The sequence below is a fragment of the Erythranthe guttata genome, chromosome 14 (genome assembly GCF_056151865.1).
Source record: "Erythranthe guttata isolate IM_541 chromosome 14, IM_541, whole genome shotgun sequence".
In the NCBI taxonomy this organism is placed as follows: Eukaryota; Viridiplantae; Streptophyta; class Magnoliopsida; order Lamiales; family Phrymaceae; genus Erythranthe; species Erythranthe guttata.
The window spans coordinates 8,989,562-9,003,090 of record NC_142546.1 but is presented as its reverse complement, the minus strand read 5'-3'; the positions used below and the strand labels follow the sequence as shown (position 1 = coordinate 9,003,090).

At 33.0% G+C, this 13,529-nt stretch overlaps 2 protein-coding genes across 2 annotated transcripts; both read right to left on the bottom strand.

Annotated features, from left to right (window-relative positions):
* Positions 1-5,569: 5,569 nt before the first annotated feature.
* Positions 5,570-6,284, bottom strand: LOC148765129 (protein SMALL AUXIN UP-REGULATED RNA 51-like). The gene has a single exon (XM_088814226.1). It carries the CDS (start codon positions 6,193-6,195, stop codon positions 5,872-5,874), a length of 324 nt encoding a protein of 107 aa, XP_088670352.1. The 5' UTR covers positions 6,196-6,284; the 3' UTR covers positions 5,570-5,871.
* Positions 6,285-8,188: 1,904 nt separating this feature from the next.
* On the bottom strand, positions 8,189-12,063 carry LOC105954612 (putative pentatricopeptide repeat-containing protein At1g03510). Its single transcript, XM_088813848.1, has 2 exons — positions 10,101-12,063; positions 8,189-8,753 (listed from the first exon to the last, which is right to left on the bottom strand). Exon 1 carries the CDS (start codon positions 12,017-12,019, stop codon positions 10,577-10,579), a length of 1,443 nt encoding a protein of 480 aa, XP_088669974.1. The 5' UTR covers positions 12,020-12,063; the 3' UTR covers positions 8,189-8,753; positions 10,101-10,576.
* Positions 12,064-13,529: the final 1,466 nt, after the last annotated feature.

Genomic DNA, 13,529 nt, shown 5'->3' with positions numbered 1-13,529 from the left:
CTACTTGCTGACGCGCGCGCGCGTCCCTCGAATTGCGTGCCAAACCCGCGCGTCGCAACCCTTCTCCTCCCAGCCGACTCACGCGCGCCACCTCTTCCAGCCAAGCCGAGGGCAACCTCCTCGGGTTGCGCACCCTCACAGAGAATAGAAGGGGTCAGCAGCTCGATGTAGACCCACTTGCTCTAGCCGAGCCATGGCTGCCGGCTCCCACCTCCCCTCTCCCCTCGATTTGTACACCTCTTGTCGCCGATCCGATTTTCTCACCCGATAACACAAGATTTTCGCGTTCCATACCCACTGTACCAAAAGTTTTCTTGCCCCCTTCAACCGGATCTCGAAGTTTAATTCGCAAAGATTTCGAATTACCCGAGTTCGACATGAAATAAAATTTTCCCCGAAGAAATAATCAAGAAATAAAAAATTTCTACTCTACCACAAAAAAAAATTTCAAGAGAAGAATAGCACAGAAGAAGACCTAGAGTTCAAAGAACATACCCATATTTATTGCAAGAGTTGAAGTTTAATTCTTTCCACCGCAAAAGGAGTCTATTTATCTGGCCCTGGTATAATATTTAAAACCCTTAAATATATACCTCGCTGCCAAATAAATACAATTATCCCTTATTTAAATTAAGGTTTTATTAATTCACCGCAAACGGAAACAATTCAATCAACGCCACAATTAACTCTCGACACGACCCGGATCCCTCTACACACGTCCCCGTCTCGAATGGAGAGTTGGGGGGCTTAATGATATACCTAAATGGGCCGGCCCAATGGGCCCTCAAACTTATCTACCAATTAGGCCCCCACTACACGAAAGCCCAATCACATACAAGTGGGCCCATTACACGAAAGCCCAAGCTCCTTCAAAGTAAGGCTTGGGCCCAACAAAGTAAGCCCAACCCATTCAACGATATATAAATAGACGTTTTACTCATTTGTTAAGGTACGTTCTATTTATTCACAATCAATCTCGAGTTTTATTTTCTCTACTATCTCTACGATCCGTACATCTGACTTGAGCGTCGGAGGGGTTTCCGCCGGATCAACCCCCGACTTAGTTCACGTGTGCTCATTTCACAGGGACCTCAGGATCATCGAGTTGACTAGCTACTGATCAGCTTTGCTCTCCCAGCTCGTTTTCTATATTACTCAGGTGAGCTAAACTTTAGCATCATCAAATACGATTTTCTTTTAAATACTATTAGTCTATTATATAATATGAAGCTTTAAAAAAATAAAATAAAAAAGTAGTGAAATTTGCATGGAAAATTTAATATCACGTTAATTTAATGAAATAAGGTGTGTGGTAAAGTGGGGCCCATGAGAAGTCTGGTCACATGTTCTGCCATTGCCGGGCCAATTGTCACGTGACTTTGAGCCCACCCGGATTTTGTACCACATGGGGGACCGACCCGAAAACCTCTTATACCCCACCCTTATTTATAATGTTTCAATATTTTTATTTTTCTTTTTCTTTTTTAAATATTTTTAAATATTTTTAAATATTTCTAATTTTCTCATTTAAATTTGAATGCAGTTGCAGTATATACACACGCGAGATAGACGTTCGGGGGGTCGTAACAACGAAAATGACTTATTTTCATAAATAATGTTAAATAGATTTCACCTTTACGAATAATTTATGTTTATATATTATATGTTAATTTCAGGATGATGCTGATTCAGTTCGAAATTACAATACTTTTATAATTGACGGAGTCGATAGGAGATTGCAAAGGTCCATGGCATAAGTTGGCGATGCACTCGATAGTACATAAGATTGATTCAAGAGATTCGAACTGACGAGAATATTTGTTATACGATCTTTTTAAATATTAGAATACAAGCTTTTATGTGTAATATAATTTATGGGGAGAAAGATTTAAGTGCAAAATGTAAATCAAAAAATAAATTAAAATTGTCCTAAATGAGATGCATTTTATAATATTAAATGAGGAAATAAATGGATTCTATTCTATTGGATTTCTCTATATTTTATTCATAATCATAAGTGTGGATTGGATAAATTATATTCCACCTCATGCAACATGTTACAATTAATTAAGTGCTCGTTTGACTAAGTTTATAAGTAATTATAAATAGCTTATAAGATGTTTAAGTACTCGAACACTCATTATTAAAGTACTTTCAAAACTAATTGTAAAAAAAATACGTAACAATTTATCAACTTTTAAAAATGGTTTATCAGACGTGAAAACTGATCAATTGTTTAAAATAAATTTAGCCAAACGAATCCTAATCCATATTAAATAAGGGGACTTGCTTTTTACGGTTTGAAAATTGCTATTTACAGTTCATAACAAAAAATACTTTATGCCTCTAAAACCCCAAAACTTCCCAAAAACCCCCCAAAACGCATAAAAGTCCAACTTGGGTGCCCATTCATGCAGTGCACGCTCAAGTTGGGCGTGGAAGCTGCATTTGGGCGCACGAGTTGGGCGTCAAGTGCAAACATATATTTTTTTTTAATTGAACGCCCAAGATGGGCGCCCAAGTTGTGTACGAACGTCCGGAACGGGCTGTCGTACACGCCTTGGGCGCCCATCTTGGGCGTTCCAATATGTTTTTGCGAAAAAAAAAGCCCTACAAATTAATTTGTAGGGCTTTTTGACATGAAATTGATTCTGTAATCGACCTACCCATTGCATATGACATATAAAAGAGTCGAAATTACTTCAAAAAATTGAAGCCCAACCCTTCTTCAAGCATGATTTCGAATTTTTGAATTTTTTTTCTTTTTTTGCTATTTATAGTTTGGGTGTTTTTGAGTTTGTTTGGAAAGTTTTGAGGTTTTAGAGATCTAAAGTATTTTTTGTTATGAACCGTAAATATCAATTTTCAAAACGTAAAAAACATTTCATTAGATAAGTCATGTGTAACGAGCCATGATATAATAATTTTTTTTGATTATTTTAGATTTTAAAAATAAAAAAATAAAAAAATAAAAGAAAAGGAAAAATGTTGATGGTACAGGTGGAGACAAAATGCAGAAGGTAACATGCATCCCCTGATATATGGACTGACTAAATAAAATGATTGGTCCCTTTTGTACTTTATTACGGACTCCAACACCTCAACACCAATTTTTATTATTTCATTTACGCCCCTCCTTTTTATTTCTTCGGTCAATCATATTATTAATCATAAATTATACAACTACCCCCTCTTTTCTGGGTAACTACAAAATGTCCCTTCTATGCAATGAAAAGTCCAAATGATATTTCAAATCTTAATTTCTTGCATCTTTTATAGAAAAAAATTAAATTACGGCCACCCATTGGATAGAGCAAAAGAATCATAAAAATCTCTTCATGTTTGGATAATTACAACAAATGCCCTTAATAATCGGTTTTCTTACATATCCACCCTTATAAAAGGTTTGGATAATTACAACAAACCCTCTCAACAACGAGATTTCTTACATATTCACCCTTATGGTGTCAAAATCAACAGAATCTTCTAGATTCCGCGGAATGTTCTCTAGGTTGTACTCGTTTTGTGCAAAAATTCAGTTTCTGATGCACCACAACCATATATTTCAAGCCATGAGACATATCTTATGATCATCTTATTTCAAAATGTGGAGCTCGATGAGGTAAAACGGGTACACACTACTGAAGAATATTTCACATAATCTAAAAGACTCCACAAAATTTGACACCTCAAAGGCGCAAAGATGATTCATATATAATTGGGGGTATAGTAATTAAAAAAAATATATTATGGCAGATATATTTCATTAATTATATATATCTGATATTGGATAATATATATGAGCAGTAAGTAATTCAGTGCCAGAAAATGTAGCTGCAGATATGAACACATACATAAACACACTGACTCACACACATGTACATGTATATGTGTGTGTGTGTGTGTTTTGGGGGAGAAAAAAATGATGCAAAGAGTAGTGAGTGTCAGAAAACCCCTGTGTGGCTGAAAGTTAAAGAAGAAAATTATAAAGGACCAACCAGCTCACCACCTAATTCATAATTATTGCTTATAGGTCCCTATATTGAATTATGCTGCTGCTTCATTCAAATATTTCACACACACACACACACACACAAATGTGTAGATTGTAACGTGAACTTTATTTCTCTTTGCAGGAATTAATGATGATTTTTTTTGGATGAAATGCGTGGTGAGAGAGAGAGAGAGAGAGAGAGAGAGAGAGAGAGCCATGCAGTCCATGCATGCAGGTTGCGCATTTTCTTATTTCTTAATTATATGTATTATATAAATTATAATAATAATGTTTTCTTTTTAATTTCTTTTCTGCAAATATGATAATTATCTAGATTAAAATCCATCCGTACGATTGAGATCAATAATATATATATTCTATCCATTTAAGATAACAAATATGGTTCAGACAAAACTTGGGATCATATAATTATAATGAATGCAAATATATCTTCCCAACAATATATATATATATATATATATATATATATATATATATATATATATATATATATATATATATATATATATATATATATATATATAATCCAAATAATTTTGGGTCCTCCAATTTTCGTGATGCACATTCCTTTGCCTTTTGAAACTTAGATTTTTCTTTTAGGTACATTTACCATCAATAGTTGAGGGTGGTCCTACCTGAGGGAGTTAAATGTTATATCTGGTTATTTATATTGGGTGAATTTTATAATTCAACCGTAGATTTGAAATTAAGTAATAATAATAAGAAACCAATTGTTACGAGGGTTATTATATTTATAGTTAAATGCACATGACTAAAATTATTTTCCTTATATTGAACTAAATGAGAGAAACACGACTCTAATACTCAATGGCATAGCTGAAAATACTTGCACCTGTCAATTTAGCACTATACAATTTTTTTGTGGTCTATTTGATGAATATACAAAATTACTTTATAAATAAGATAGAATAATATTCTTGCTTTTGCCTTGATATTTATAACTACGACATTCACATATATTCAACATACAAGGAATTAATCAATTTTTTTTGGTTAGATTTTAGTTGTTTAAATTAAAATTCTCATATTTGAATTATCATACCTGTGTGTGTGTGTCTATATATATATATATATATATATATATATATATATATATATTGTGAATTATATGTGAATATGTATAAAATATGCTGTAAAATATATTAACCACCTTTTTTTTCATATAATTTTTTTTAATAATAATTTTATAACCATATTTTATTCAAGTACTAAAGAAGTACCCGAGTTCCGCAAATGATAGTCTAGCATAGCAGTTGGAGAAAGCGGTCGTTAAATCGAACTTATTTAAGTATGATTATAGTTTGCAAATCGAGCTTATTTAAGTATGATTATAGTTTGCAGATTATTATACAATAATGTAGATCCTATATATCATCTACTAAGTATGATTATAGTTTGCAGATTATTATACAATAATGTATATCATCTACTACGATTACTCTAGTGATTACCCTAGTGTGTTTATCGATTTGCAGACTATTATACCAGAATGTCCGTTAAATTCTCTCTCATGAATGTAAGCAAAACACCTCCTAGAGGAACAATATTTAAAATTAAATTAAACCACTTTTTTTACAAATTCAACCCATGAAAAATATTAATCCACGGGTCACGGGTCAGGGTCAACACTACAAATCACCAAAAACAATTGGCCTAAAAAAAAAATTGAAGAGAAGACATTGAAAAAAGACAGAAAAATCAGCCACAAATAGCTGCTTAATTCTCCATCTTGACCATCTCTCTCCAAAAATTAAAAATTATATATATAATATATATAAATAAAAAAAAGAAAATATTTCCAGATTGTTCTTCATCATGATTAATTAATTAAATAATTATCTGAGCATAGAAGTGAGTGATCGGAAAACAACTTCTTCACAGGGAATAGTGATCCCCATCTCATGATCGAAGCCGAACTCCTCCTCCGCCCGCCGGAGCAGGCACTGAAACTCCGGGTGGCTCAGAAACGATATCGGAACTATATACCTGCTCCGATTCTCTCCGACGTACACCGCGAAGTGCCCCTTCGGCACGTCGACGGGAAGACCTTCTTCGTCGTACCCATGGTGATTCGCTCTCTTCCCCAAGCTCGAACATCTCTTCATCATCTGCTTCAGCGCCGCCGTCTGTGTCAGCCTGTTCGATTTTTTTATCGCCATTGTTTTCTCTGTAATTTTGATTTTCTCTAAAATTAGGGCACACAAATTGAGAGAGAGGAATTTTGAAGGAGACGTGCTGAAGTTGTGATTTGAGTAACGAGAATTTGGGGTGTGAAGGTATTTATTCACGATGGAGGGGTGTGGGGGTGGGGTTAGGGGGGGTGGGGGTGGGGTAGGGACAGGCCACGGGTTAATTGGGGTGTGTATAAGTGAGAAAGAACAAAGGTGGGGCCCGAAGCCCATTTGGTGTAGTCTTCTATGTTGGACCTCCTAATAACAATATGGGCCCTTTCTACATTTATTTATTAAATAATTAATAATAATAACCGAAATTCCACCAATAAAACATTTTCGTAATCAATTAATAATTTCGCTTAAATAATAGTTTGTCTGACTCCGTTAAAATATATTAAATTATGAATTGGATAATTTCATAATTTAATAAAATTTCACTGGTCTCGACTATATTAAATTATAGAGAAGGTTTAACTGTACTAGTAAAAAAATTATTATGAGTTGGGAAAATTACAATTTTCACCCCTTAAGTTTGTACTAATTTCACATTTGGTTTTCTATGTTTACAAAAAATATATTTATTTCACTGTGTTGCAATAATTTATCACTTTTGGTTATTTATGTCAATTTACTGTTAGTCCATCAGTCAGGCAGTCATGGACACAAGCTTGATTCCGTTAGTACTAATAGAAAATTGAAGTAAATGACTAAAAATTGATGAATTTTTGAAACACAAGGGAGGTCGTATTTGTTGACCTACAATGTAAATTTCAATTTTTATTCACCTACAATGTAAATTACATAATAATATTAGTACTATAAATGTAATCTTCGAAAAACAATGGGAATCCAGATCTCATATATTCCAATTCGAATTCGAACAAAATATAGAAAAAAAAATGAATATTGGAAATCAAAATAAAAAATCGAAAATTCTATTTCAATTTCCACCATATATATACATATATATATATATATATATATATATATATATATATATATATATATATATACAAACACAGATAAATGTTTTTGTTGGGACAAAAAAAGGCTAAATATGCATGAAAAGTTTGAGGCATAGCTTTCACTGCCTGTAGTCGGTTTCAGGTTTCAACATCATTTTCTCTCTCCACACTAATAAATATTTATTTCTATCTCCAACATTCTGTTTCATGGCAAAACTCTTGTGTAGTTTTCACTTACACATGCTATTACCCTACTACTACTACTACTACTAGTGGCTACCATTTTCTACACTTTCAATTTACTTTATATATATTTTCCCTTTTCAAATTTATAATTAATTTATTTTAGTTGAGCTACTACGTGAACAAATAATAAACCATTTGGGTAAATAACACTTAACCCCTTTGTAGTTCGACTATTTTGCACATTACTTCTTTTTTTGTTTTCAATATAAAACACATTACATCCTTATGCGTTTAATATAAGCACATAAACTACTTCTGGTATTCCAGTTAGCAAATAATCGCGTTCAGTAGGTGGAGAAAAGTTCTGAAAGTACAAGGGATGTTATCTGCTTACATTAAAGTACAAACAGGTCACATATGCTTATATAGAAATTACAAGGAGTCACGGACAAATGCTCAAACCATAGGGGAGGTAAGTGATATTTGTCCTGGATACACGGAATTTATTATGCTAGAACATAATAATGAAAATATACACCAAAGAGGTGATCTATTTGGTAAAGCAACCGAGCGAATTGTCAGTTGAGTCAGGTTCAAAACCTTTTCCAACACGTTATAAGACGAATTCGTCACACATAATTAGTCTAGTGTAATTTACATAAAACAGAAAATCCGACCAAAGACCAAAAAGAAAAAAAAAAAACTGAATTTAAAATATGTTTAGATGAGGAACCTCTTATTTAATATGATCTTAATCCAAAAGTACCGAAGAGTACGAACCAGTTTGGTTTGGAAGTGTTTGGTGCGTTCTGTTTGTTGGATTATGATTCCATAAAAAAAAAAAAAAAAAAAAAAAAAAAAAAAAAAAAGAAAAAGACAGAATAGTTTCCTCAGAATTCCATGTGAAAGCTTTTAATACCATGTACAATATCAAACAGCCAAGCATTAAAGTGCACAAGCAATTCTAAGTTTATTCGACGCTGCATCCGATAAAATATATCGAGTGATTTTGCACTACAGATCTACCAGGAGCCAATCGTATGTAACCGAACTAGAAGATAAAAGTTCATTTTTTTTCCCATAAATACGGGCTGATAGAAAAAGTTAGTGAACTAACCAGACACCGAAAAAAGGGTTGTTAGTATTTAATCAATTATCTAATCGTACGAACAAAACGAGGCCTAATGAAATGTTTTGAACTTCGAAGATTGACATATATACCCTTGAATCAAAAAGACATTATCATCAAGAAAATTTGCAAGTTGAGGTAGCCCAAACTGGGGGGCTGCCCCCCATGTGGTCCTTTAATTGAAAGCCCCACTTTCGATGGATCACCACTCGAAGTATAGCCCCCCCAGAGAGAGAGAGAGAGAGAGAGAGAGAGAGTTATATCTGCATGTTCTAAGGCTGAGAAAATGATCCAGAAAAAAAAAAAAAAAAGCTAAGAAAGAATCAATGCTATATATATGATACTCATGTTGCTAAATCTTAGCATTTGTGTCTTCTTCTTTTGTTTTTACTCACCTATATAAATATACCCTCATGTCCTTGACAGTACTCTCTCTCTCTCTCTCTCTCTCTCTCTCTCTCTCTCTCTCTCTCTCTCTCTCTATATATATATATATATATATATATATATATATATATATATATATATATATATATATATATATATATATATATATATATATATATTATATATATAAAAGCTTATAAAATGTTAGTTATGTTATTTAAACATATTATTTAAAAGCAGGTAAAGAAAAATATAATCGTTGAATACGAGTAGGGTTGAAAATCAAACCAACCTACTCGACTCGATTCACAATTATTCGTTAAACTAGAACACATATTTTTGTTGGACAAGCTATCAATTAGAAGAAAAAAAGGAATAAAATATGTACAAAAGGCATAACAATTTGGATAATGAAATAGTTTTTTAAACAAGGAAAATATGAACTTTCATTTATCAACATAGATTCCCCATGTATTATGACGTAAATGTAAATTGCAGCTAAAAAAGGTTTTGCAGTGCAATTTTTCCTAAACATTTCGGTTGAGGAATTCGACGGTTGAAATATCAAGATAATCATTTAAAAAAAATTAAAATGTATTTCTAGGTATTAAAATGAAATAAACAATAAGGGCCCATATCTCCGTAAGCGAATAAATAAACGACCAACAGAAAAAGATATATCGATATCGATAGGCAGTCGTTTTACGAGAAGGGACCATTAAAGATAGTTGGGCCAATAAACAGCTAATCAAGATTTTCATTTCATATGTAAGAGCTGCAGCATAAAAATCCTATGTTTCCAATCCATATTTTTCTTTAAAAAAAAAAGGGTAATTTAGGAACAACCTCTTGTGGTAATAAGACCAAATTACGAAACTGTTTTATTATTAATATTATTATTTTTTTAATTATGGATGTAGGGAATTAATTCTAATATTTTAGATAGTATAAAATATAGTCAATTAATAAACTAGCAGACATTTTTTTAGGATTGTAATCTAATCTAAAATCGATGTATTTTTTTATTTTCTTTTATGCAGGGGCAATTTAGTCACTTTACTGGTTTCCGTTGGATTTTTTTATGGGCCGTTTGTTTGTGTGGGTAAATATAATTTCACAAACAAGAATTTTAATTTACCCAAATATACAAATAAAAAATAAATAAATAAAGACAACTCCTAAAAAATATTACAACCAATTAAGGAAAAGAATTGCAGTAATACCTGGAATGCCCCCAAAGAAAAGCACAAGCTAGCATGACTGTGATCCATCAGAAAACTCAAGCACATCCCAATAAATATTTTACCACCTGGAACAAAATATCAAAGTTAATTCGGCATAATTTCCACGTCATAAATACGATTTTTAAATTCATCATCGGTTATCTACATGAATCCTGATTTGACGAGTTAGTATAAGATGAAAACGGAAAACCTCCAATAAAATTGTTAATGCTGCTATTCTTACTACGTGTGTATAATCAAGAACGACACCGTTCAAGCACTACGAATCAAGAATTACGGACATCAAATTTTCTTATCTAGAGTAAATTAATCGAACAACTCAAAAGCTTATTCCAAGAATACGGGCTCGTATCATTCTATCTTAGTACCTCAAGATAAATAATCTTATACGTAATTCCTCAAATACAAATCAGATAGTATAGAACATAAAATATATGATAACGAGATATATGTTTCTATCCGTTAGAGAACTCCCCTCGAATCGAACTCCATCCGATTTCCTTCGTCAATCCTTTTCTTTTCATTAACTCCCTCAATTGCTCAATCTCATCCCACATACTATTCTTCGCATACATATTCGACAGTAGAACGTAAATCCCAACATTATTCGGATCCAACTCGAGAGCTTTCCGAGCAGCAATCTTCCCCAAATTGACGTTTCCACACTCGTTGCACGCGTTAAGCAATGCACCCCACATGGAAATAGCGCACCGCTCATTCCCGATAAACGGCATTTCACCAACCAATTTGCAAGCCCGTTCCAACTCTCCTGCCCGTGAAAGCAAGTCAACTACACAACTATAATGCTCTTGGGTAGCAACTAATTCATAGTCTCGACCCATCGACTCAAAATACTCTATTCCAAGATCCACTTGACCCGAATGACCACAAGCTGAGATAACCGTTAAAAACGCAACTCCATCGGGTTTTATTCCTTCCGTTATTACCATATCTTTAAATAACCTAATCACTTTAGTATAGTTTCCGGTTCTTCCATACACTCCTAACATAGAAGTCCACAAAACAACATCCCTTCGTCTCTCCTTAACTCGGTATCCCACCATATGAAAAACTTTTTCGGCACAATCCACTAGTCCACACTTGCCGTACATTTCAATCAATAAACTCTGCAGAAACACATCAGCTCCAACATTACCAATGCCGCATACAATACGAGCATGGATCTGCTTGCCCAATTCAAGATTACATAGGCCACTACTTGCACGTAAAGCAGAAGCCAGCGTGAAATTGTCGACTCCCAAATTCAGCATCGGCATTCTCCAAACTATCCCAATAGCTTCCCCCCATAGTTTAGCTTCGGCATAGCCAGAGATAAGTGCATTCACGCACACGGTGTTTCTGTTAGGAATTTCATCGAACACCATAGCTGCATCTTCCATCAACGACAATTTCGCGTAGAAATCCAGCAAAGCACTGCCCACAAAAACACTGGCCAGCCAGCCAGATTTCACCACATACGCATGCATCATTCCGCCGTTTTTCAAACAAGAAGCTGATTTCAGAGAGCTGCACAGAGCGTAAGAATCAACGTAAACACCGTTGTAATGCATGAAAGAAAAGGTGTGGAGCGCGAAACAACCCGACCCACGTTGAGAAAAATGGGATATGATTGAATTGAAAGGCAACGGGTTTCTGAGGCTGAAGCATTTGAAGAAACGGGTCAGAATTTTGAGACTGCTGTTGTTGTTGTTGTTGAAAAATGCTGCGTACGTTGAAACGAGTTCGGTTTGGAGGCGAGGGGAAATCAAGAATAAACCTGCTCTAAGAACATGGGCGTAGAATTGCTGCACTGCTCTAAGATTTCTGGTTCGAGAACAATTGTGCAAGAATTCAGAGGTGGTGGTGGTGGTGTGAAAATTTAGGGCATCATCAAACATTTTATTTCAGTGAATTTTATGTTTGTTCACTAGGCTAGGCGGACTTTATTTTTTAGAGCCTGTTTGGCTAAGCCTATAAGATGTTTAGGAGCTTATAAGTTGTTAAAAGGTGTTTGGTAAAAAAATTACAAAAGATCTTATTTTTTCCAAAAATAAGCTGTTAGGGAGCTTATAAGATGTTTTTAAAAAAATACCTATACCCCACCTTTTTTCTTTAAGATCTTATTTGCTTCTTTACTAAAACACTTAAAATACAAAATTACCCTCAAATACTTTATTATATTACATGAATATTAATAATATTTATATTTTAACACATCAACGTATTCTTGTAATCAAGATTAATAATTAGTTAAATATAACTATCGTAATTATCATAATAATTGTAAAACAAATTATTCTCTATTTATATTTTATATGTATATAAAAATACACGAATATTCTTATTATCTCCGTATAAATTATATTTCTTTCATCTATAAAAAAAATTATATTTCTTTTACAACTTTTATTTTATATTATTATATAATTTTATATTATTATTATTATTTGAAAAAATAATTTGTAAATATTATAATAAGAACAAAAGTATTTGAGTCAAATAAGTTTAATAATTATACTGGCGTCATGTACTTTTTTGTCATTATAGCAATAAACAGACCTTTTATTTCCAAACACCTGAACAACTTATAAAAACAAAAAGTAACTTATAAGCTACATATCCAAACACCTTAAAAAATAAATTTTAAAATAAGATCTAACAGCTTATCAGCTCCTAAAACATCTTATCAGATGTAGGAGCTTATAAGATGTTTTAAATAAGCTTAGCCAAACTGGCTCAGTCTTATCTAATTTTCTTAAATTACCCCTGAAGTAATGTTGAATTACGGAAAAACTCATTATGTTCGGTAATTACAACTAACCCCTAACTATGAGTTTTATTACTCTTCCACCTTTTGGCGTCAAATTTAATATAATCTTTTAGATTATGTGAAATGTTCTCTAGTTTGTACGTTTTATGTAAAAAAAAAATGCAGTTTATGATGCACCATATTTACAAGCCAAGAGACGCATCTTATGGTCATCTTGTTTCAAAATGTGGAGCTCAAATGAGATAAAACGTGTACTGACTGGAGAATATTCCACATAATCTAAAAGATTCCACCAAATATGACATTGCAAGGGTGACGTGTAAGAAAGTACATAGTTGATTGGTGATTGTAATTACCAAATAGAAGGGTATTTTTATAATTTGGCATTACTTCATGGGTTGCTGTAATTTACCCTTTTTTTAAAATAAAGATTTGGCTTGAATATTTGATAAAAACTTGAATATTCGGTCGAAAATGATATGATTATTCAATTAATTTTGGCTGAATCAATCATAAACTTTGTGTTTCATAATAAATATAATAGTTTTTTTGAACTTTGTCGAACTAATCTTGAACTCGAGTTTTTCGAGGTTCCGGTTCACAAGTCTATTACTTTTGGGCCTGGCTATTTATGTTTG